Source organism: Balaenoptera acutorostrata, chromosome 3 (assembly GCF_949987535.1).
Source record: "Balaenoptera acutorostrata chromosome 3, mBalAcu1.1, whole genome shotgun sequence".
Lineage (NCBI taxonomy): Eukaryota > Metazoa > Chordata > Mammalia > Artiodactyla > Balaenopteridae > Balaenoptera > Balaenoptera acutorostrata.
The window spans coordinates 111,944,787-111,971,490 of record NC_080066.1 but is presented as its reverse complement, the minus strand read 5'-3'; the positions used below and the strand labels follow the sequence as shown (position 1 = coordinate 111,971,490).

The 26,704-nt window shown below is 36.5% G+C and overlaps 1 protein-coding gene across 2 annotated transcripts in view; it reads left to right on the top strand.

The window, feature by feature from the left end:
• Positions 1 to 26,704, top strand: part of PRKD1 (protein kinase D1) — a 329,482-nt gene that overhangs the window by 225,991 nt on the left and 76,787 nt on the right. For both annotated transcript variants that reach the window (XM_028166068.2, XM_057543615.1), the window contains exons 3-4: positions 20,780 to 20,911; positions 22,557 to 22,717. In XM_028166068.2, the coding sequence (XP_028021869.2) occupies positions 20,780 to 20,911; positions 22,557 to 22,717 (293 nt within the window). The remainder of the gene's footprint in view (positions 1 to 20,779; positions 20,912 to 22,556; positions 22,718 to 26,704) is intronic.

Genomic DNA, 26,704 nt, shown 5'->3' with positions numbered 1-26,704 from the left:
TCAAAAAATCTACAAACAATAAATGCTGGAGATGGTGTGGAGAAGAGGAAACCCTTTTGCACTGTTGGTGGGAATGTAAATTGATACAGCCACTATGGAGAACAATATGGAGGTTCCTTAAAAAACTAAAAGTAGAACTACCATAGGACCCAGCAATCCCACTACTGGGCATATACCCTGAGAAAACCATAATACAAAAAAAGTCATGTACCACAATGTTCTTTGCAGATCTATTTACAATAGCCAGGATATGGAAGCAACCTAAGTGTCCATCAACAGATGAATGGATAAAGAAGATGTGGCACATATATACAATAGAATATTACTCAGCCATTAAAAGAAATGAAATTGAGTTATATTTAGTGAGGTGGATGGACCTAGAGTCTATCATACGGAGTGAAGTAAGTCAGAGAGTGAAAAACAAATACTGTATGTTAACACATATATATGGAATCTTAAAAAAAAAAATGGTACTAAAAAACCTAGGACCAGGACAGGAATAAAGACACAGACTTAGAGAAAGGACTTGAGGACACGGGGAAGGGGAAGAGTAAGCTGGGAAGAAGTAAGAGAGTATCTTTGACATATATACACTACCATATGTAAAATAGATAGCCAGTGGGAAGCAGCCACATAGCACAGGGAGATAAGCTCGGTGCTTTGTGACCACCTAGAGGGGTGGGATAGGGAGTGTGGGAGGGAGACGCAAGAGGGAGGAGATATGGGGGTATATGTATATGTATAGCTGATTCACTTTGTTATAAAGTAGAAACTAACACACCATTATAAAGCAATTATACTCCAATAAAGATGTTAAAAAAAATGAATACGGACAGAGACAGGGTAAGCTAGACAGGACAAGCTCACTTTGCAAATATCATAGTATGCTAACAATAACTTTAAAGTGAGACTAGAGAAACAAAAAATTTCCTAAATGTTAGCAAACATTTTTTATAAGGTTATTACATGCTAGGCACTGGTCTAAATGCTTATATACTTATTTAGTACTTCAGCAGTCCTGAAGGAACTTCTTTTATATTCATCACTCTCATTTTACAGATGTGGTAACTAAGACCTACGCAGTTAAGGAATATAGCCAGGCTCAGACACTTAGTGAAGGTGGGTTTCAAAACCCGGCATTCCTGCTCCAGAACTGGCGTTCCTAACCCATTACATGGAATGAAACAACACAGTCCTTTCTGCCTCCGTGTTATCTACATGCTCAGCACAAAGTAAACTCTGCTATTACATGGAATAATAGTCAGTCACAGGAGAATATTCCTCTAGACCAGGAAATCAACCCTATCATAATTTCAAGGGTAGATATATAATTTGAAAACTGCTTTGTTCCCTTCCCTCCCAATTCTGGAACATCACTGGGAAAATATTACTACTGTGTGAGAATCACTTACCTAAACAAACCATAAAAGGAAACATCAAATTTAGATAAAAATTTACATCTCTCTCTCCTTTAAAAATTTTTTTCTACGCTGTTTATCCTTTATTGTCCTGAAACCAGTATATTTAGAATTCTGGTAGAGAATTTATATGATAATGAAATTAGTCCCGTGTTGTTTTTAATAATAATGACATTGTGATTTGTGATTTTAAAAAGGGAGAAAGGATAGTATTAAATAAATACTAAAATCAGGTATGACTGTATTAGAACAAGGTGAGAATAAAGTACATATTAAATGAGTAAATGAACAAAGTTGAGATAATAATTCACTTACCATACACATGCAGAGCATTTTGATAATCAAAAAATGAATGTTGTTATACAAAATTAATTAAAGGCTGTCCAAACATAGTTAATTTTATATTAAAAACCATAACCTGCAATTACTTGTGATGTTTTCTAAAAATTGTTTGGAAATGATGTCTTGATCTTCCAAAATATTCTCTTAAGTAGGAGCATAGTTTGTGATTTCAGTTACAGAGATGGAATATGGTATAATGTCCTAGGACTGATATAGATTGCCCTGTATATGAGTGAGTTATATCCCCAAATGTATTAATTTGTAAGTTAAATATTTAGAACATGAATGATTTTGGATTGAAAGAGTTTCATAAATGGTGATAATAATCCCAAACTAGTTTACTAAAGACCACTGAACCCCAGTGTACTGCAGTGAAATAGGTTTCGTGTGCTTCTTTGCCATCCATGTAGCTTCTTTGGTCAACTTGTCTTTTCAAACCTTTTGCCTATTTTTAGTTGGTTCTTTTCTTAATATTGTTGAGAGTTTTTAATATAATCTGGATACAAGTGCTTTATCAGAAATATATTTTGCAAATATTTTTTCCCAGATTGTAGCTTTTCTCTTCATTTTTAAACAGTTTTTTCGAAGACCAGAATTTTGTAATTTTGATAAAGTCTATTGATTTTTATTTTATTTTATTTTCTGCTTTTTTATTTTTATTTTATATTGGAGTATAGTTGATTAACAATTTTGTGTTAGTTTTCAGGTGTACAGCAAAATGATTCGGTTATACATATACATGTATCTATTCTTTTTCAAATTCTGTTCCCATTTAGGTTATGATAGAATGTTGAGCAGAGTCCCCTGTGCTATACAGTAGGTCCTTGTTGGTTATCTGTTTTAAATATAGCAGTGTGTACATGTCAGTCTCAAACTCCCAATCTATCCCTCCCCCTCTGGTAACCATAGATTCATTCTCTAAGTCTGTGAGTCTGTTTCTGTTTTGTAAATAGGTTCATTTGTGTCATTGTTTTTAGATTCCACATATAAACAATATCATATGATATTTGTCTTTCTCTGTACGACTTACTTCACTTAGTACGATAATCTCCAAGTCCATCCATGTTGCTGCATATAGCATTATTTCATTCTTTCTAATGGCTGAGTAATATTCCATTGTATGTATGTACCACATCTTCTTTATCCATTCATCTGTCAATGGGCATTTAGGTTGCTTCCATGTCTTGGCTACTGTAAACAGCACTGCAGTGAACATTGGGGTGCACGTATCCTTTCAAACCATGTTTTTCTCCAGATGTATTTCCAAAAGTGGGATTGCTAGATCATATGGTAGCTCTATTTTTAGTTTTTTAAGGAACCTCCATACTGTTCTCCATAGTGGCTATACCAATTTATATTCCCACCAACAGTGTAGGAGGGTTCCCTTTTCTCCACACCCTCTCCAGCATTTATTGTTTGTACATCTTTTGAAGGTGGCCATTCTGACTGGTGTGATATCTCATTGTAGTTTTGATTTGCATTTCTCTAATAATTAGTGATGTGGAGCATCTTTTCATGTGTTTGTTGGCCATCTGTATGTCTTCTTTGGAGAAATGTCTATTTAGGTCTTCTGCCCATTTTTTGATTGGGTTATCTGTTTTTATGATACTGAGCCACATGAGCTGATTGTAAATTTTGGAGACTAATCCTTTGAAAAAATAAAGCAAGACCCTATTGATTTTTTTGTTTTTTTGGATTTTTTTTTTGAATTTTATTTTATTTTATTTTTAGAGAGCATGTCCTTATTAGTTATCTATTTTATACATATTAGTGTATATATGTCAATCCCAATCTCCCATTTCATCCGACCACCGCCTCCCCCCCCCCCACTTTCCCCCCTTGGTGTCCATATGTTTGTTGTCTACATCTGTGTCTCTATTTCTGCCTTACAAACTGGATCATCTGTACCATTTTTTTATATTCCACATATATGCATTAATATACGATATTTGTTTTTTTCTTCTGACTTACTTCACTTTGTATGACAGTCTCTAGGTCCATCCATGTCTCTACAAATGACCCAATTTCATTCCTTTTTATGTCTGAGTAATATTCCATTGTATATATGTACCACATCTGCTTTATCCATTTGTCTGTCAATGGGCATTTAGGTTGCTTCCATGAGCTGGCTATTGTAAATAGTGCTGCAGTGAACATTGGGGAGCATGTGTCTTTTTGAATTACTGTTTTCTCTGGGTATTTTCCCAGGAGTGGGATTGCTGGGTCATATGGTAGTTCTGTTTTTAGTTTTTTAAGGAACCTCCATACTGTTCTCCATAGTGGCTGTGTCAATTTACATTCCCACCAACAGTGCAAGAGGGTTCCCTTTTCTCCACACCCTCTCCAGCATTTGCTGTTTGTAAATTTTCTGATGATGCCCATTCTAACCAGTAGGAGGTGATACCTCATTGTAGTTTTGATTTACATTTCTCTAATAATTAGTGATGTTGAGCATCTTTTCATGTGTTTGTTGGCCATCTGTATGTCTTCTTTGGAGAAATGTCTATTTAGGTCTTCTGCCCATTTTTTGATTGGGTTGTTTGTTTTTTTAATATTGAGCTGCATGAGCTGTTTATATATTTTGGAGATTAATCCTTTGAGCTGCATGAGCTGTTTATATATTTTGGAGATTAATCCTTTGTCCATTGATTCATTTGCAGATATTTTCTCCCATTCTGAGGGTTGTTTTTTCATCTTGTTTATAGTTTCCTTTGCTGTGCAAAAGCTTTTAAGTTTCATTAGGTCCCATTGTTTATTTTTGTTTTTATTTCCATTACTCTAGGACATGGGTCAGAAAGGATCTTGCTGTGATTTATGTCAAAGAGTGTTCTTCCTATGTTTTCCTCTAAGAGATTTATAGTGTCCAGTCTTACATTTAGGTCTTTATTCCATTTTGAGTTCATTTTTGTGTATGGCGTTAAGGAGTGTTCTAATTTCATTCTTTTACATGTAGCTGTCCAGTTTTCCCAGCACAATTTATTGAACAGACTGTCTTTTCTCCATTATATATCCTTGCCTCCTTTGTCATAGATAATGTGACCATAGGTGAGTAGGTTTACCTCTGGGCTTTCACCCTGTTCCATTGATCTATATTTCTGTTTCTGTGCCAGTACCATATTGTCTTCATTACTGTAGCTTTATAGTATAATCTGAAGTCAGAGAGTCTCATTCCTCCAGCTCTGTTTTTTTCCCTCAAGATTTCTTTGGCTATTCGGGGTCTTTTGTGTCTCCATACAAATTTTAAGATTTTTTGTTCTAGATCCATAAAAAATGCTGTTGGTAATTTGATAGAGATTGCATTGAATCTGTAGATTGCTTTGGGTAGTATACTCATTTTTACAGTGTTGATTCTTCCAATCCAAGAACATGGTATATCTCTCCGTCTATTGGTTTCATCTTTAATTTCTTTCGTCAATGTCTTATAGTTTTCTTCATACAGGTCTTTTGTCTCCCTAGGTAGGTTTATTCCTAGGTATTTTATTCTTTTTGTTACAGTGGTAAATGGGAGTGTTTCCTTAATTTCTCTTTCAGATTTTTCATCATTAGTGTATAGGAATGCAAGAGATTTCTGTGCATTAATTTTGTATCCTGTAACTTTACCAAATTCATTGATTAGCTCTTGTAGTTTTCTGGTGGCATCTTCAGGGTTCTATATGTATAGTATCATGTCATCTGCAAACAGTTACAGTTTTACTTCTTCTTTTCCAACTTGTATTCCTTTTATTTCTTTTTCTTCTCTGATTGCTGTGGCTAGGACTTCCAAAACTATGTTGAATAACAGTGGTGAGAGTGGACATCCTTGTCTTGCTCCTGATCTTAGATGAAATGCTTTCAGTTTTTCACCATTGAGATTGATGTTTGTTGTGGGTTTGTCGTATGTGGCCTTTATTATGTTCCCTCTATGCCCACTTTCTGGTGAGTTTTTATCATAAATGGGTGTTGAATTTTGTCAAAAGCTTTTTCTGTACCTAATGAGATGATCATATGGTTTTTATGTTTCAATTTTTTAATATGGTATGTCACATTGATTGATTTATGTATATTGAAGAATCCTTGCATCCCTGGGATAAATCCCACTTGATCATGGTGTGTGATCCTTTTAATGTGTTATTGGACTCTGTTTGCTAGTATTCTGTTGGGGATTTTTGTATCTATACTCATCAGTGGTAATGGTATGTAATTTTCTTTTTTTGTAGTATCTTTGTCTGGTTTTGGTATCAGGGTGATGGTGGCCTCATAGAATGAGTTTGGGAGTGTTCCTTCCTCTGCAGTTTTTTGGAAGAGTTTGAGAAGGATGGGTGTTAGCTCTTCTCTAAGTGTTTCATAGAATTCACCTGTGAAGCCATCTGGTCCTGGGCTTTTGTTTGTTGGAAGATTTTTAATCACAGTTTCAATTTCAGTTCTTGTGATTGGTCTGTTCATATTTTCTATTTCTTCCTGGTTCAGTCTTGGAAGGTTATACCTTTCTAAGAATTTGTCCATTTCTTCCAGATTATCCATTTTATTGGCATAGATTTCCTTGTAGTAGTCGCTTATGATCTTTTGTATTTCTGCGGTGTCCGTTGTAACTTCTCCTTTTTCATTTCTAATTTTATTGATTTGAGTCCTCTTCCTCTTTTTCTTGGTAAGTCTGGCTAAAGGTTTATTGATTTTGTTTATCTTCTAAAAGAACCAGCTTTTAGTTTTATTGATCTTTGCTATTGTTTCTATTTCATTTATTTTTGCTTTGATGTTTATGATTTCTTTCCTTCTACTAACTTTGGGTTTTGTTTTTTGTCCTTTCTCTATTTCCTTTAGGTGTAAGGTTAGATAGTTTGAGATTTTTCTTGTTTCTTGAGGTAGGATTTTGTTGCTATAAACTTCCCTCTTAGAACTGCTTTTGGTGCATCCCATAGGTTTTGGATCATCGTGTTTTCATTGTCATTTGTCTCTAGGTATTTTTTGATTTCCTCTTTGATATCTTCAGTGATCTCTTGGTTATTTAGTGTCTTATTGTTTAGCTTCCATGTGTTTGTGTTTTTTTCCTTTTTTTTTTCCCTGTAACTTATTTTTAATCTCATAGTGTTGTGGTTGAAAATGATGCTTGATATGATTTCAATTTTCTTAAATTTACCAAGGCTTTATTTGTGACCCAAGATTTGACCTATCCTGGAGAATGTTCTGTGTGCATTTGAGAAGATAGTGTAATCTGCTGTTTTCTGGTGAAATGTCCTATAATCATCAGTTATATCTATCTGGTCTATTGTGTCATTTAAAGCTTGTGTTTCCTTATTAATTTTCTGTTTGGATGACCTGTCCATTGGTGTAAGTGAGGTGTTAAAGTCCCCCACTATTATTGTGTTACTCTCGATTTCCTCTTTTATAGCTGTTAGCATTTGCCTTACATATTACAGTGCTCCTATGTTGGGTGCATATGTATTTATAATTGTTTTATCTTCTTCTTGGATTGATCCCTTGATCATTATGTAGTGTCCTTCCTTGTCTCTTGTAACATTCTTTATTTTAAAGTCTATTTTATCTGATATGAGTATTGCCACTCCAGCTTTCTTTTGATTTTCATTTGCATGGAATATCTTTTTCCATCCCCTCACTTTCAGTCTGTATGTGTCTGTAGGTGAAGTGAGTCTCTTGTAGACAACGTATATATGGGTCTTGTTTTTGTATCCATTCAGCAAACCTGTTTCTTTTGGTTGGAGCATTTAATCCATTCAGATTTAAGGTAATTATCGATATGTATGTTCCTATTACCATTTTCTTAATGGTTTTGGGTTTGTTTTTGTAGGTCCTTTTCTTCTCTTGTGTTTCCCACTTAGAGAAGTTCCTTTAGCATTTGTTGTAGAGCTGGTTTGGTGGTGCTGAATTCTCTTAGGTTTTGCTTGTCTGTAAAGCTTTTGATTTCTCCATTGAATCTATATGAGATCCTTGCCGGGTAGAGTAATCTTGTTTATAGATTCTTCCCTTTCATCACTTTAAATATGTCATGCCACTCACTTCTGGCTTTTAGAGTTTCTGCTGAGAAGTCAGCTGTTAACCTTTCGGGAGTTCCCTTTTATGTTATTTGTTGTTTTTCCCTTGTAGCTTTTAATAATTTTTCTTTGTCTTTAATTTTTGTCAATTTGATTACTATGTGTCTCAGTGTGTTTCTCCTTGGGTTTATCCTGCCTGGGACTCTCTGTGCTTCCTGCACTTGAGTGGCTGTTTCCTTTCCCATGTTAGGGAAGTTTTTGACTATTATCACTTCAGATATTTTCTCGGGTACTATCTCTCTCTCTTCTCCTTCTGGGACCCCTATAATGTGAATGTTGGTGTGTTTAATGTTGTTCCAGAAGTCTCTTAGGCTGTCTTCATTTCTTTTCATTCTTTTTATTCTTTCTTCTTCTGTTCTGAAGCAGTGAATTTCACCTTTCTGTCTTCCAGGTCACTTATCCATTCTTCTGCCTCAGTTATTCTGCTATTGATTCCTTCTAGTGTATTTTTCATTTCAGTTATTGTATTGTTCATCTCTGTTTGTTTGTTCTTTAGTTCTTCTAGGTGTTCATTCTTTAATTCTTTTAAGTCTTTGTTAAACATTTCTTACATCTTCTTGATCTTTGCCTCCATTCTTTTTCCGAGGTCCTGGATCATCTTCACTATCATTATTCTGAATTCTTTTTCTGGAAGGTTGCTTACCTCTACTTCATTTAATTGTTTTTCTAGGGTTTTATCTTGTTCGTTCACCTGGTACATAGTCCTCTGCCTTTTCATTTTGTCTATCTTTCTGTGAATGTTGTTTTCGTTCTACAGGCTGCAGGATTGTACTTCTTCTTGCTTTTGCTGTCTGCCGTCTGGTGGGTGAGGCTATCTAAGAGGCTTCTGCAAGCTTCCTGATGGGAGGGACTGGTGGTGGGTAGAGCTGGGTATTGCTCTGGTGGGCGGAGCTCAGTAAAACTTTAATCCACTTGTCTGCTGATGGATGGGGCTGAGTTCCCTCCCTGTTGGTTGTTTGTCCTGAGGCAACCCAGCACTGGAGGCTACAGGCTCTTTGGTGGGGCTAATGGCAGACTCTGGGAGGACTCATGTGAAGGAGTATTTCCCAGAACTTCTCCTGCCAGTGTCCTTGTCCCTGCGGTGAGCCACAGCCACCCCCCGCTGTGGAGGGTTGGAGACCCTCCAACACTAGCAGGTAGGCCTGGTTCAGTCTCCTATGGGGTCACTGCTCCTTCTCCCTGTGTCCTGATGCACACACTACTTTGTGTGTGCCCTCCAAGAGTGGAGTCTCTGTTTCCCCCAGTCCTGTTTAAGTCCTGCAATCAAATCCCGCTAGCCTTCAAAGTCTGATTCTCTGGGAATTCCTCCTCCCATTGTCAGACCCCCAGTTTGGGAAGCCTGACATGGGGCTCAGAACCTTCACTGCAGTGGGTGGACTTCTGTGGTATAATTGTTCTCCAGTTTGTGAGTCACCCACCTAGCGGTTATGGGATTTAATTTTATTGTGATTGTGCCCCTCCGACCATCTCATTGCGGCTTCTCCTTTGTCTTTGGATGTGGGTTATCTTTTTTGGTGAGTTCCAGTGTCTTCCTGTCGATGATTTTTCAGCGGTTAGTTGTGATTCCAGTGCCCTTGCAAGAGGGAGTGAGTGCATGTCCTTCTACTCTGCCATCTTGAACCAGTCCCGGGCCTATTGGTTTTTAAAAATGAGGTATATTTTTGGCGTTGTATCTAAGACATCTTTGCTTAACCAAGCTTATAAACATTTTCTCTGAGGTTCTCTTCTAGAGTTTTTATAGTTAGGCTTTATAGTTAGGTCTATTTTGAGTTAATTTTTGCAAATAATGCAAAAACATAAGATTATCGTTAAGTCTACATATGCATATTTGAGAAAATGTCTAATGCGTTTTACCATATTTTGTGCACTGCCACAGTGTAGTGCCAATTACAATGCTGTTATTTCAAAATATTTTCTCAATGAAATGATTATGCAACTATTCTTTGAGTTAATAATTATACCCATTTCAAAGATGAGGGAAATGAGATACAGAGAGATCTTGCAGCCTAAAAGTGGTAGGTGGAAACAGCGATGAAGCCACTTTATCTCACTTTAAAAGTTATATGCTGTCCACTGTTGTAAAAAGAAAATTGTTTTCAACAATAAAGTTCCCATGCTGTGAATGACCTGTTCAGATCACAAATTATTCCTTTCCACCTCTTCCTCCCTACTGGAGCCTGGGCTCTGCACCCTAGATCCCTACTGCCCTCAAACCCAGCATGACCCTTGGCCCTAATGCCCAGATGAATGGATAAACTGACGCCCTTTTGAGAAGATTCAACTGGTGAATGGATAAGCAAACTGTAGCATATCAGCCAAATGGAATTTGACTCAGCACACAAGGATGAATTTCAAATGCATTATGCTGATAGAAGCTACACTCAAAAGACTACATTTATATGACATTTTGGAAAAGGGACAGAAAATAAATTAGTGGTTGCCAGGGAATGGGGGTGGGAAAGAGTTTGTCTCCAAAGGGGCCCAGGGGAATTTGGGAACGGTTGAAAAAAATTGTTCCATATTTCGATTATGGTATTGGTTACACAATTGTATGTGTTTGTCAAAACTGTTCACAGCAAAGTGTAGATTTTACTTTAAGTGAAATATTTACTCAATAAGTGTGACTAAAAAGCATAAAAGCAGATTTTCAATTAATAGAGCTCTTTTATTCTGATAAATCAGAGCAGACCAACTGAGTCAGTCAGCCTGATTCTTCTAAAAGAATACAAGGAGTCCCTTAGCAGTAAAGTCCCTCCTCTGGGCACCCTTGAGCAGCAGCCAGAACTATTCCTGTTCACAGCAGGTGCCTGGTCAGCAGGCATTGAGTTGAATTCAGCCATCATTGAACTGTTGCTTCTTTGGGAGTGGGAATACCCAGCAAATTTCACAGCTTTTAAGGTTTTTGTTTGTTTGCTTATGAATCAAGAGTAAGCATCTGTTTTTAAGAAAAGTACAGTGAGACTTAAAGAAACTTGAAGCAAAGCATATAGGACCTCAGCATGTTGTCTCTATATGCAAAGATATTTGACAACAGTGATGCTATTTGTTGCCAGAAACCCCGCTGCCTATAAGAACATTTCAGTATAATACTGTACCTAACCTTTGTCTACCAGCCTTTTGTAAGTAGTCTAAAGGGCAGTTTGTATGCTGGTATTCCTCATGCAAATAAGGTCATTATCCTTTTAAAGGTATAAAGTCTCCTGTATGTGATGGAGCTTTCTAAGAAACAGGCTTGACCTTTCTTTCCCCTCTTCCGGGTGCCTGCAGAGCCTGCACTCATTAGCTAGAATTTGACTCCATGACATTTTTACTTAATTTTCTTTTTCCTCTATGTTGGACACATGGGGCAACCATTTATGTTCTTTCTTGACCTGAGATGCTCTCAAATCTCTTTCCAGCTGTGGCATTTTTCATTCAGTCACATCAGGATATAGTGATCCTTCCTTCCCCTCTGCAATTCCCAACTGTTAATTGTTTCATTTTAGAGAAGGGACTAGACACAGTCCTATGGACTTAGCACCATTTAATTAGCATTAACCAGAACAGTGGAAAGAAAAGCAATTTCCTCTGGAGTGGAAACATATTCTTTATGAGGTAGTAGAGGAAACGAATAATAATAGTTTTTAAAGGCCTTAATTTTTTTATGTGCTGTGATTGATGATAGATTTAAAACCAGTGTTTCCCTCTATTAGTATTGATGATGATGACAATAATAATAATTACAAATAACAAATAATAATTGGGATTCAAACCCAGATCTTTCTGATTACAAAGCGCATACTGTTAATTATTATGCTAAGAAATCCCTGTGATAACTACTACCAGTATGCCGAGGACTGTGCTAATCACCTTGTGTCCTCCTCGCAGCCTACCTAACAAGGTGAGCTTCACCAAGCCAGTTTGAGAGAGAGGGACACTGAGATTCAGAGAGGGGAAGTAACACATCCAAGGTCGCCCATTTGCTGTGACTGGGATCAGAGCCCAGATATGCTCTGACACTAAGTCCGTGCTTCTCACCACTGCCAGCACCACTCTGCCTATAGAGTAATAAGGCACTAGCAAAGACATCTCTGGAAGTGTCAAGGACATTGCTAGTTACTTTTTTAAATGTGCAAATTGTGATCCACGTTGAGTCTGATGGGCTTTGCTTTTGAACTTGAAATACTGTATTTACAGATTATTAGGACTTAATAAAATGTGGAACCTTAGAACTGCAGGCTAGCAATATGAGTTTTAAAGGCATTGCTTCATTTATTCAACCATGGACATTAATCGATTGCTTAATGTGTGCATATACACTCAGAGAAGGTATACTCTCTATCCTTCAGCAATCTGCTAATGTCAGGTGTGAATGCATAAAGGGGTAAAGGGTGTCAGTATAGCATGATACATTTTATGATACGAGTGTGCCCAGGAGCCTATCAGAACATAGAAGAGGGCAGTTAATGTCAGGTGGAGGTGGGCTTATCACTGAAGGCTTCCCAGAACAGGTGATACTGAGCTGAGTTGTGGGACGGGAAGCAGAAGGGAAGGTTTGTGTGAAGGGCAGGGAGGCATATATCAGTAATGACTGGATCAAAAAGTATGTTGAGGGGAGTGTTAATATGAGGGTCTTTGGCAACTTCTTAATATGGAGGTGGAGGGATATAATAACTCTTCTTACAGCTCTCTTCCTTTAGTTACGTAGAGTTCCATTTTGTATCTGTTTCATCCTAATAGCCTTCCTGGCAGAAGACATTGCTACTACTGTAACAGTTATTCTGCAGCAGCTACAGAGCTCAGTTGCCTGAGAGGGAAACAAAGGATTGATTGCTCAGATGTTAACTGTAACTCTCCAGGTTCATGAGCAGATCCTAAACTTCTTGTGCAGAATGTTTAGCCCTGCCATCATAACTCCTACTGTCCTGCTGCTTGCCTCTGGTTAAAAAGAAAAATAAAAGAAGGCAAATAAGGATCTGTTTCCTTCTGAGAAGGAATGAATGAATACTTGTGAACTTCCCTAATTTTCATACTAGAACATAGGCCTTGTCACCTGCATGCCTGACATCTAACAAGCGTAGGGATCTCTCCTTGAATGTTTGTGATTATATTATAAATGCTTGAAAGTATTGAACATAATTCTGTGACCTAGCATATATAATTATTATAAATAAACCTATGCTAAATAAAAGAGACTATTACATGACTCTTAGGGTAAGTCAGTCAGTAGTGCCTGCTACATGATCATGCTGATAAATCTTTCCCATTTGATTTTCCATCACTTTGAAGATTTATGAATTTCTTTTACTTTCTAAAGTCTTTTTTTCCTCCAGAGATTTGATAAGCACTCCTGTTTCCTCCTAGTTTTTCCATGGTTTGTTATTTTAACTTTTTTACTCATCAGGTATTTTATATATATACATATATTTATATATTTGTGTAACATAGGAGATAAACTTCTAAATTGTGTTCCCCCCCAAGTAGCTAAATGTTACTAATTGTTAATCATTTGTTAAATTATGTTTCCCTGCTGCATTGATTTATGATATCTATTCTATCATATTTAAAATTCATACATAGAGTAGATTTCTATGTTATCAGCTCTATCCTATTGATCTCCTTTGTCTTACACAACCACCACTTACTTTTTTTTAATAAATTTATTTTTATTTATTTTTGGCTACGTTGGGTCTTCGTTGCTGCGCACGGGCTTTCTCTAGTTGCGGCCAGCGGGAGCTGCTCTTAGTTGTGGTGTGTGGGCTTCTCATTGCCGTGGCTTCTCTTGTTGCAGAGCACAGGCTCTAGGTGTGCGGGCTTCAGTCGTTGTGGTGTGCGGGCTCAGCAGTTGTGGCTCATGGGCTCTAGAGCACAGGCTTAGTAGTTGTGGTGCACAGGCTTAGTTGCTCCGCAGCACGTGGGATCTTCCTGGACCAGGGCTCGAACTCGTGTCCCCTGCATTGGCAGGTGGATTCTTAACCACTGCACCACCAGGGAAGTCCCACCACTTACTTTTAAATATCATAGTTTTATAGAATATTTTGATATCAACTAGGGCTAAATTTCTTCATTAGCTCTCCTTTTAAACTCTTCCATTCTTATCAGAATATTTTCTATTTTTCTTACAGAAGGCCTTTGGCATAATTCCACAAGCCCAACAAGAGTCTGTTAGAATATTGTGGTAGATGTTTTCATAAGATTAAAAATAAATTTATATAACTCACCTGGGCCTATTGAGAACAGATCAGATTAGGTAATCTTTGTTCATCTACCCTAGACTTCGTTTCCTTCTTGAGTATATTTGATATTTCTTCTTCCCTTTATTTATTTATTTATTTCTGATTTTTTTGTTTGAATATAGATACTCCTCTTCTAGAAAAGGTAGAAGCAAAACTGCAGTTGAATAGTTTAGCTTTTTCTACTTTGTCTGTTAGCATTAAACTCTTTTTTCCATGGTGCAGGCCTATCTCTTCCTCATTCTTGCTACATATGACACACAGCTAAACGGCCTTTTGTTCTTTCCAGCTTTTTAAAAGCTTCAGCTTTCTCCTCCTGTTAGCCTTCTTAAGGTGGTTCTCACCGGCCAGGCCACTATCTGCTGTTTCCCTGACTCTGCTGCTCCTTCTGTAGCTGCATTCTCTGTCTGAGTATGAGCCTATCAGAGTTCCCTGGGCAGTTACATCGGTTTCTCTAGGTACCACCCCCTCTTCTCCCTAATTAGGGTAACTTGTTATTGTGCTGTCACTTCACTCTGGCTTGTGAGACCTTTTTATTCCTCTTGGAGCCATACTTTTTTTTTTTTTTAACGTCTTTATTGGAGTATAATTGCTTTACATTGCTGTGTTAGTTTCTGCTGTATAACAAAGTGAATCAGCTATACATATACATATATCCCCATATCTCCTCCCTCTTGCGTCTCCCTCCCACCCTCCCTATCCCACCCCTCTAGGTGGTCACAAAGCACCGAGCTGATCTCCCTGTGCTATGCGGCTGCTTCCCACTAGCTATCTGTTTTACATTTGGCAGTGTATATATGTCCATACCACTCTCTCACTTCGTCCCAGCTTACCCTTCCCACTCCCCGTGTCCTCAAGTCCATTCTCTACATCTGTGTCTTTATTCCTGTCCTGCCCCTAGGTTCTTCAGAACTTTTTTTTTTTTTGATTCCATATATATGTGTAAGCATACGGTATTTGTTTTTCTCTTTCTTACTTCACTCTGTATGACATACTCTAGGTCCATCCACCTCACTACAAATAACTCAATTTCGTTTCTTTTTATGGTTGAGTAATATTCCATTGTGTATATGTGCCACATCTTCTTTTTAAGAGTCTGGCCATGTACTTATAAAATATTTTCCCAGAACTTTCTGAACTGCCTGATCAGCATATCTAAATACATTTTATGTTTCTTCTCTTGGCTGCTGTTATCTTTGGGATGATATATTCACAGCCTCCCAAGTTCCCATCATTGCTCCTCACTAATGTTTTTCTGGTCATATGTGAGTGAAAAATTGAAATTTCTGTCTTTTTTTCTCCAGTCATCTAAAAGATGCTTTTGTAAGTGTCTCAACAAGAATTTGTTTAATGCTCTTGTTTCTGAAGAGCTAAGGGACTTTCCCGACTCTAGATGTCTCCAGGTATAACAAAAATGTGAACCGTGTGATTAATTTGAACAGTGCTTGCATGAAGGGAGTATCTGGTACAACAGTGGTTTGGAGAGACTGGGATCAATGGAGAAGCAGAAAGAAATCACCAACCTCAGGGTGTAGGTATTAGGTAGTGGAATGGGGGAAGGGAGGTACACATCTGCAGGCTTAATTTTACAGGCTCAGATATCTGGGCCACGATAGCGTGCCAATGATCTATTGTAATTCCTCAGTTACCTGTGTCATGGACAGTTTGTTGGAGTCACTCTTGCTAACTGTCCTGGCAGTGTACCAACGATCAAGAGCCCACTAAATTATAATTATAAAGAAATTTGTAGGTAGTCTTACAAATGTTCTGTAATTAAATAAAATCAGGCTATACAAAATGTTTCCTCTTTCCTTTATCCTATTCTTTGCTTTTCAAAACACTCTTCATCCTTCAAGATTCTGTTCAGTGATCCCTCCTTGATGAAGCTTTCCCTGATAGACCCAGGCAGTCTTAGTTGCCCTTTCTTTTGTGTTTCCATCCCTGCATCTTGTATGATGATTATTTATGAGTCTCTCATCCTCATTTTGACTTTGAACCCTCAACAACAGATACTATTCCTTGTTATTTTTCTATTTCTAATATATAGTATATTACAACACACATATATTACTATATAGTAAGTTCTAGATAGATTAGTAAAACATAATATTAATCAATTATATGCTTGAAGGTATTAGGCCTGCTTGACTTACCTGAGCTGATTTAAGAAAGACACAAAAATGTCTTAATTTAAATGCTTGCTTTTAGAACTATCACCTCCAAATAGAAATTACAGAGTAGTGTTTGGGACTCAATATAAAAAAAATATTTCTAATAATTTGAGATATTTACAAATACAGTAAACTGATTTGTGAATAGTTATCATTGCACTAATGAAAGCTCTCACGGAACAGAGGATTATTTATGTGTATCTGTTATGTGTGTGTATGGATGAATGATAGGATGTTAAAGTGGATATGGTTTCTTATCCACAGAATACCTTCAAACTGATGAGTATGTGTATTTATGTGGGGAGAGTGATATTCAGAAGCTATTGTCAGTATTCCAGAGGTTAAGAAAAAAACAAATTTATCTACAACAAATCTTAACAGTTTTTAAAAGCTTCATAATGTTTTGCTTTGGGCCAGACTTATCAATTGAATGACACTGGTTATCATGTAGACACAAAACTCGAAATGGCTGTTAGTTATCGTTACCTTTGATTTTTGTAAAAATTTAAAAACCAGTTATTGTTACTAACTCCAATTTGTTTGGAGGGAGAAGGATTTCAAAAAATGGAGTATATGCAGAAAGCATGTTAAAAGAATTTTGGATCATAACTGAATTAATTTCATTTTATACATTATTTCATGGACTTTTTTTCCTCAGTATTTTTTGCATCTCTGAGAGAAGGATGCACCTTACAATAGTGGTGTGTTGTATTTAATTGCAGTGTTTTTTAAATCTTTGCTAGTAATTCATAAAATAAAGATGCAGCTTTATAATCCACAGAATTTTGATGGTCAGAGAATATGATGATTAGATTCAGAGTGGCTGAGAGAATTTGTATGGTTCAGCTATCAGGCTGTCTGAATCAAGATCCTGTGTTACGTAGGGCAGCTCCTTAATTTTGCTGAGACAGTTTTCTCATCTATAAAGTGGGGATAATAGTATCTACTTCATAGAGTCCTTGTGAAAAATTGAATGAGATGATACTTGAAATGTGTTAAGCTTTTCTTCTTCTTATACCTGTTCCAACTTGGCAATGCCAGAAAGAGTTAACACTTCTCCCAAATTGCCAAAATTACCAGTAGAAAAAAAATTACTGAAAATCTTGGAAGATAGGACGTTATTTCATTTTATTATGCAAATATTTTTGACCTCTGGAGATTATTTATTTTGCTTTGGAAGCCTGATTTCTTCTGTACTGCTAACCAAACAGTTTATTCCATTTTGTGCAACAATTTATCATGAACCTTAAAAGAAGTACTGATTATCTTAGAGTTTTTGGCTCAATTACCTGTTTTAAATGCTCAGTGACTAAGGAAAGCATGTTATTTTCTCCTCTCCTGCACTGTGGAGTATAACAATAGACTGTGAACAAAGCAAATCAAAGATACACAGGTACCAGTATAAGGGGCCCATTGTGTTTAGTTTGTAGCCCTGTCATGTGGTTTTAATGTAGGTCACCTGGTTGATTATGACATACTGACAGATAGCACATTGTTCTCTCTTGGAATCTCTAGACACTTTAGCATTTCTATTCTTATCTGTCCATTTTGCTTCCAAACCTTAAGTGAAATGGAATTACAGCATTCACTTTGTTTTCCTGTGCTAAGTGATTATCTCTGAAGTGCAATTTTGTGATTAGGCAAGATGGCATGCATACACTCAGCTAATGCTGATTTCCCCCAGGGTGCAGAAACAGGTAAATTCATAATGAATGGATGTTGTGCTTTGATTTCAAATGCATGTGAAACCTCACCACACTTGGTAGTTTTATTTTAAAAAATGTATTTAATTATTCTAAAATTAACAGGAGAATATTAAAATTGAACTTTAGAAAATGGCATTTAAACATAAGTCAAGGGTGCTAACTGCTTATGAATGTTAATCCCCTTCAAAAAGTGAAAAAACAAACGTACCTGACATAAACTGGATTTGGGGGTTGTCATTGAAAATCTTCTTTTTAATTATTTATATTCTTTCTGATTAATTCAAAAAATATCTGAACACATCTAGGTATTAGTATTGTCAAATTCTAACATTCCTTATTTTGAAAACTACCTTAATTATTCAACTAATTGCTATCATGGTATTGTCACCATTGTTTGGGTGACATTTGGCAGGGGTGGGAGATGGGGGGAGAGGCAGGGGAGAAGTTAGGAGTTAATGGTTGGCACAAAGTATTTTCTTTAACTATTTTCTTTGATGTTTTAAAAACAAATTTGTCCATGACTGTGAGAGACCAATTTTAAAGAAGATTTAGCATTTACAAAACTAGACACACTTTGACCAAATTATAAAAGTAGTTGATTGTAACCCAAACCATACCTTTTTACTGATTTACTTAGAATAAGCATTGACTGTAATATTGTGAAACTTGAAGTGAGAAACGTAATAATACAATTTCCCAATCTTATTTCAATTGAAATCCTTTTTGTAAGGAGCATTGACACTAATCAGAACTCCTTGTAAGCGATGCTAGAGAAACTTACTTGGCTGCACTTCTTTGATTAGCTCCTTCTTCCCACACTTTAATCTCTTAGTGTGGTGTCTGGTATACATTAAGAGCTCAATAAATCTTAACCTTATTATTATTCTCATTATCTTTCCATTGAGTAAAACTAGTACCTTTAATAAGTTGATGGATGATTTCCAATAGTAAAGCATATTAATTTGGAATAAAGTACTTTTATTCAAGGTTCAAGGGAAAACTGACCCATTAAAAAGTTTAATCTCTTTTTATGGTCCAGATATATGTCTGTGAACTATCAGTAATATCCTTTCTGGTTGAAGTGATTCACTTTCCTGCATGTTCTGTTGTCACTTGCCCTGAGGGATGTGATACCCTCAAAGTTGTCCTCATAATTTTGGACACCTATCTAGCAGAGATGAATCACCTACAGTTTCAGCGTTCACTCTGTCACACCTTGCATACTTACCAAGGTAAGCACTTCATAAGTATACTCCACAGGTGATTTGTTAGCCCATACCTGCTGTCCAAGGTACCATCAGGAAAACTGCAGATGTTTATTTCCCTTACCATGGGGCTGTTGGATATAACTCTTTGGGCAGAGTTAGGAAAGGTAAGATGTAACCCTGGTATGGTGAAAAGGACAGTGGATCGGGGACAAAACACTTGTGGGTTGTAGTCTTAGTTCTGTTTAGTAACTTAGGCCAAATTTTGTAGCTTCTGTGAACCTCAGAAGTTATTTTATAGTTCTTGTGGAGTTTTTTGTTTGTTTTTATCTGCCTTTCTGCTGGTCTGGTAGGCTCCGTAAAGATGTCGTACTTCTCTTTACATCTTTGTCCCTGGATTGGTGCCATTAACAGTATTGAAAAGGTGTTTAACAAACGTGTGTTGAAAAAGTAAGGCAGGAAGACAAACAGCAGGAAGAGAAGGGAAGGCAGAATAGAAGGATGTATTTAAGGCCTAAATTTTTCCCCAGATTCTCTTTGCATAAAACCTTATGAAATCAAGTGCATATGGTTCTATTCTAAGTTAATGGAAGTTTACACTTTAAGGGTTAGGAGAAGTCACCATGGGTCAGACCTTCTCTTTTTATGTATGGGAAGCTGAGGCTCGTGATGATTAAGTGAGTTGTCAGCAGGGTAATGGCAAAGCCTCATCCAGTTCTCCTCACTCGTAGGTCAGCACTCCTTGAACTATTATGGGCAGCCTTCATATCGGGCTATATGTGTAAATAGATCCAGAAAGATATAGCCCTACACACTAGAATTTTGGGAAAAGGGGTGGTCGTTCACTTTCAATTCTCTGTACCTTTCTATTTCTTGATTTAAGCAACACCAAAAAACCGTGAACTATTTTTATAACATAATAAAAATATCATGTGGAAAAGTATAATTTTTAAAACATAATGAATTTCAATACTCTGTACGAATACCATATGGGATAAATAACAATAAGCAATAACAAAAAGTACCCTATAGCATGAATATGATTTGCTAAAGTATATTTCTCAGAGTGGGCTGAAATTCACCAGTGTGTGTATTAAATCCCTCTGTTTGGCATATTGATGAAGAGGCTGCTTGTTATTTTTGGGTCAGGATTTAAATGCTTGTTTATATTGCCTAAGAGTTCAAACAACTGTATCTCCCCAAAAGAGGCTGTCCAGATTTCTTCCAGTTGGGCCCCACCCTTCTAATGTACTTCTTCAAGGTCATATTCAAGTACACTGTCTTCTGATCTGTCTAAATTCCATTCATCAAGTGTTTCCTTTCCATTAATATTTCTGAATGCCTCTCTGGCTCATTTATGTAAGAGAAAAAGCAAAATGTTTTAAAGCAACATCCCGTATTTATAGATTGAATTGAGTTATTCTTTCATTCATTCTTTGTTCTAGCGTTTTGGCTATTTTTGAAATGGCCTGAGACCTTGATAAGCAGGAAGACAAGGAAGAGGTTCCTGTGCCACCACTTGTAAAGCTGTGGTTGAGAAGAATGGAGTGGAATGGCTAAAAGTCAAGCAGTGTTGCATCTTATCTTTCCTGACTTTGCCCAGTTATACCCATACTTGCATGTTAAGTATCTTGCGTACTAATTATCTACAGATGAGCGTATTTATTCAACTTATTTTTCAATGTTATTATTTCCACAGCTTCCGCCACCTTTGAAGACTTTCAGATTCGTCCCCACACTCTCTTTGTTCATTCGTACAGAGCTCCAGCTTTCTGTGATCACTGTGGAGAAATGCTATGGGGGCTGGTGCGTCAAGGCCTTAAATGTGAAGGTAAGGTATTCCTTCCCCAGCCAAGTGGAACGCATGCTGGAGTTAGCTACTTATGTCGTGCCCTCTTCTGCAGTGCCTTCTTCCCTTCAGATACCTTCCAGGGATCTGGGTAGTGCATGGATTCTGTTCGGTTCATTTCCTATCGTCAAGATGTTAGCCCTGATCTGGGAAGCCAGATTCTCCTATCTTTTCGCCTATATCATGTGGATATGTTTCTCTCCCATAAGGTGTTGGTTATTTTGCTAACAGGCTAAACATACAATTTGCATCTTAAGCCAGAACTTGGAATAGTAGGCATTCAATAAATGTTTGCTGAAAGGAGCTGAGATTCAGGAGGTTAATCAAACCATCCAAGGTCACTCAGCTGTTGAGTGGCAGGCTGGAACATGTACCCAGTTTCTACACCAAGATCATAGTTTTATCATCCTCCATGGACAGAAATCCTTGAAGTGCATAATTCAGGTTTATAGGATACCATGATATAATCTTAAAAACGGACCAAATCATACCTTTCTCTTTTCTTTTTATTTTTTTATTTTTTTATTTATTTTTGCCTGTGTTGGGTCTTCGTTGCTGTGCGAGGGCTTTCTCTAGTTGTGGCAAGCGGGGGCCACTCTTCATCGCAGTGCGCGGGCCTCTCACCATCGCAGCCTCTCTTGTTGCGGAGCACAGGCTCCAGACGTGCAGGCTCAGTAGTTGTGGCGCACGGGCCCAGCTGCTCCAGCGGCATGTGGGATCTTCCCAGACCAGGGCTCGAACCCGTGTCCCCTGCATTGGCAGGCGGATTCTCAACCACTGCGCCACCAGGGAAGCCCCCTTGCTCTTTTTTGATGAAGGGTGGGGCGGGGAGGGATAGAGCTGTTTGAACTTTGACCAAAAACCCCAAGCTTTTATGATGAAATCCATAAACAAAATAACCCTAATTTCTGAATTTCTATCTGTAAGAAGGGAAGTTAAGAGACAGTGATCTGGAAGAAAGTCTACCTAAAGTGTAGTTTTATGAAAATTTGTCTGGCCTGCTATGTGACACATGGGGAAATTCTGAACAGTAAGACTATGTGAGAGAACTATTGAGCAGAAATATTGAGGGGAAAAGGGTGCTTTCCTAATTATCTACCATGTAGAAACTAGCATGTGAAGCATTTTACATATTTTCTTAACAATTCTTCAAGGTAGTTATTATCCTCGTTTTACAGACAGAAAAACTGAGGTGAAGTAATTTGTCCAAGGCCATGTAGACAAACAAGTTGCGGAGCCATGATTCAAATCAGTGTAAGTCAAAAGTTGTGAAGCGTTGATTAATTCTCCCTTGCCGTAGAACTTGAGGCAGCTAAAAATAGGTCATCTCACTGGAGTTTTATTGCTAGATCCCTCAAAGCCCAAGTCCCTTATGTTAGAAAACATTTTTTAAAATGATAACCAGGGTAGTTGCTGGGCTCATCCAATAAAATCAGATGTCAAAACCCAGCTTATTGACAAATTGGCAAAATAAACCAGGAGACGCTCAAAAGAAAATGTAAATTTTCGAACAGCCTCAAGAAAAATGGAAACAGTACTGTTTCTAAAAATTCATAATCTACAACTTACACTAAAGTAGCTTTTAATTTATAGTTGAACAAAAGTCATTTTTACTTTCTCCTTCCAGGATGTGGGCTGAATTACCACAAGAGATGTGCATTTAAAATCCCCAACAATTGCAGTGGCGTGAGGCGGAGAAGGCTCTCAAATGTTTCCCTTACCGGGCTCAGCACCGTCCGCACAGCATCTGCCGAGCTTTCCACCAGCGCCCCCGATGAGCCCCTTCTGGTATGGCCTCCTGTTTATCCATTTGCCCGTTTACATGAGAAATCTGTAGGACGATGTGGTAACCGTGGTAATCAATCCAAGACAGTGCCCTGGGAGAGAGGACACAGCCAGGGTGTTGATGACTGTGTTTCTTCAGGGCCTGTGCTGTAGATTGGTCAGTGCTTCAACAAATATCCAACAGCTTCGAGTTTGCTTTTATCTGTGGGCTTAGAGCAATTTTTAAATCTGTGAGGTTTCATCATGCTCATGGAGCCAGAGCGGCACAAACTAATGCGTGGACGTGACAAAACATAGTTTGTCAAAATTTGGAAACCAGAGATAAAAGATTTTCTTCTCTGACGATTATTAGAGTACTTCGTGGCATGGCTGACTGTTTATTCTGGGAGAAAATCTGAAATTCGCTCATATGAAAAGATGAAAGTCTTTAATTGTTTGGCATTAAAGGCATACATGCTGATGTCAAAGTGACACTGGTTGACAAATGCCATGGGAAAAATAGCATTTAATACTTTAAATGTTTCCATTGGCTCTAAAATATATGTCTGTGGACATGGCTTAAATATTTTTCTTTAAGAAAGTTAAATTTTGATTTTCCAAACATTGAAAGCAAAGTAAAAATTGTGGTAATTATGTGCACTATTTAAAATAAGAACATTATTCTGAAATAAGCTAATTGTGTGAGCTTAAGTTTCCTATATTTACTCCCTCTGACAGTGGATATTACAAAAACTCTTTATAATCTAATAATTACAAAAATCAATTAAAGGGAAAAAATAAAAATTATGAAACATTTAGGTTAGATAAATCCCTGGAGTGGAGAGAGGCAATGCATTTTGAAGCCATCTCTAAAAAGCTGTATTAATTACTCTATTGTTCGGAAAATATTTTATCGTGATCTTTAAATCACTTAAATTTTGTTACAACATAAGCCAGACATATAACTCAAATGAATGCTTATTTTGATAAATAGGAAAAGTCTATACTCTGTGTTTCTGTGACTTTTTTGGGGGAGTTTGTTGTGTTTTCATGAAGTTAACCTGTTAGGGGAAGTCAGGCACTAAATCCCACCAGTAACTAGAAGAATATATTATATTTTGGGGACTATTCAGAATGCATGTGTGGTGATATATTATTTTTAAAGTTGTATTAGTTAGAATTAATGATACTCTTACTGAAAGGTGCTTAAGTCAAAATCTGTTTACTTTTTCAAATAACTCTCATATTATCTTTCCAACTCTGAGATTTCTTGATTTCATTTGAATTTTTGTAGGTAGTGATTTTATAAGTTAACAGTTACTCTTGCTTTTAAGTACCATCTCTGAGAGTCATACTGTTTACAGAACAGACATTTTTAAACAAGTTTAAGAAACAAAATTATATACTAATGTGTATTGTTTTCAGTTTCACCAGGAAAAGATTTTTAAAAGTTAGTTAACATCTCATAAGAAATCTAAAGCTCTAAACTAAATTTTTTCATCATTAGAATAGATTAGAATCTAGGTAATTAATGCTAAAGATTCTTCCTTTAAAACTATCTCAGTTTTTAAAAAAGAATTAATAGGAATATATTTAATTAAGTTTGCCTGGAGAATTCAGACCAGACTTCCAAGGTGAGGTGTTACTTAAGCTGATCTTTACTGTGCTTTTTCATTTATCAGCAGTTTGATTTTCTATATTAGGCTAAGTGTTTGATCTCTTCAAAGTCATACAGGGTAATTTTAAAATGATGGCTTTTGTGCAAAGACTTCATAAGTCAATAGAAAGAGTTGCATGTATATAATCTGTTTTAATGTGTTTCTTAATATATGCTTGATGTATCAAATTAATTTTGTGTGAAATTTGAATACTAAAATTAAGAAAAAAAATATCTGTTTTTAATAATATATACATATATGCACATATGTATGTATACATACACGTGTGTGTATATATATATCTACTTCCAAACATCACATATGTACCATTTAGATTTTATAAATATAAATGAAATTATTATATGCATGCATATTTATAAATGTGAATGTACAATTTATATATAAATTTAATTTAGGTTACTAAAGTCTTTAAGCAGGTTTTTGTGTTTTTCAACCAAATTATTTAATTGCTTTAATTGCTTTATTTAATCAAATTACATAATTATTTAATTATTCAATTACTTGATTACAAGCTATATTGTACATCAGGTGTTGAAATTCATTAGCACTTTATTGCTGAACGGAATTTTTTTGTAGTAGAATGCTTAAAAATGTTTTAAAAATACATTTTAAAAATCACATTTTAACTATATCTGCCAAGAATGCTTACAAAAGTTTGATCAAATTTATGAGGTGAGAAAATATTGGGGCCACAGGATACTTTGAAAAATGTTATTATGAACTTTCATAACCTTATATAAAATGCCTTATGGGTAACCTTTAAATGAAAAATGCCTTTGGTAATAGTGTTGGTGACACATTGGCTCTCAAATGCATGTTTTACATTCATCATAGCACTTTTTGCCCCTGTGGGGTGCCTGTATGTCTCTCTTTGCATGCTCGGAGTGCAGCTAATATGTCTCTTTTCATCCCTGTGCAAAACATAAAAGGCCAGTAACTATAGTTTAAAGGTTATAGTGAATGCCTAGTCAAAGGTAACATTATGGTAATGATAGTAAAACCTTTTAGTCCGTATACAATAAACAATATTTTCCATTTCTGAAAAGGATGATGGCCTATAAAAAGATGGCATTGCTTAGTAATGCCACTAGACCACCCATGTTGCAAGTCTGCCATAAGTATAGATTTTCTCCCAAATGTAAGAAAATGATTTTTCTATTCAACACTTGATTGCCTATTTTGACTGGAAAATCACCATTTCACATATGGATTAAAATACTGGTAATTCTATTAATTTACCCATTTCTGGCAAATAAATTGAGTCATGGATTTCTATAAGGCTGCTAACATAGAAAAAAAAGTATAACAACATAGATCTTATGACAAGCTTTGTCTGTTGACAACTTCGGCACTAAACTGTTATCCGTTATTCCAACCATGATGCAGTCCTTTTTTAAGAAAATCCAAAATGTAGGCAATTTATGGCATAAGAGCTCTGCAAGGGTGTGTGTCTTTTTGTACATCATCACCTATGTTAGAAGGAAACAAGAAAAACTCAGTAGGTACTTAAGGAGGACACACTAATATGTTGTTTCATTATGTATAAGTATACTTATTAAGATTATATCAGTTTTAAACTTTTAGACAATTGCATAGGAGAAGTCAAGATTAAATGATCCTATAATATCTCTATTTATCATCTAGATCTTTTTAAAAATCATCTCATCTTTTTAAAAATTTACAGATGTTCTTGTGGTGTTTGGGAAAAGTTAAAGCCATTTGAAATCATGTTATACAAGGCTTAGTCTTAGGCAAAAAAGTTAATAATCTGTTCCAGAACTTCTGCTCCTAGCTATGAAGAAGCTTGTATCAGACCAACTCTCCTGTAAGGGACAATTATAAAAGCTGAATACAGTATAAGAGAACATAGCAAAACAATATTTAAAGGTACCTAAGAGCAACCAAGGCAATCAGGATTTGAGGGACAAATGTCTCAGAAATAAGGAAATCACAGAGAGGTCAATGCACAGGACAGCCCCCAAACAAAGAAGCAGCTGGCTCAAAATGTCAGTAGTGCTGAGTTTGAGAACCTCTGGTGTAGAACAAAGCTGGAGAATTTCCAAACATATCATAAAGCCGTAGTTAAGACAATGTGGTATTACACAAGAACAGAAAATAAACCAATGAAACAGAATAGAAGGAGTCCAGAAACCGTGGGCATATACAGGCCAACTAAGTTATGACAACAGTACCACTGCTGTGAGAAAAGGATGGTTTTTTTCAACAAATATTTCTGGAACCGATGGGATATCTATATGGAAAATATGAATCTTGACCTTACCTTATACCATATACAAAATAAATCCTAGGTAGATTAGGAGCTTCTAGGAGA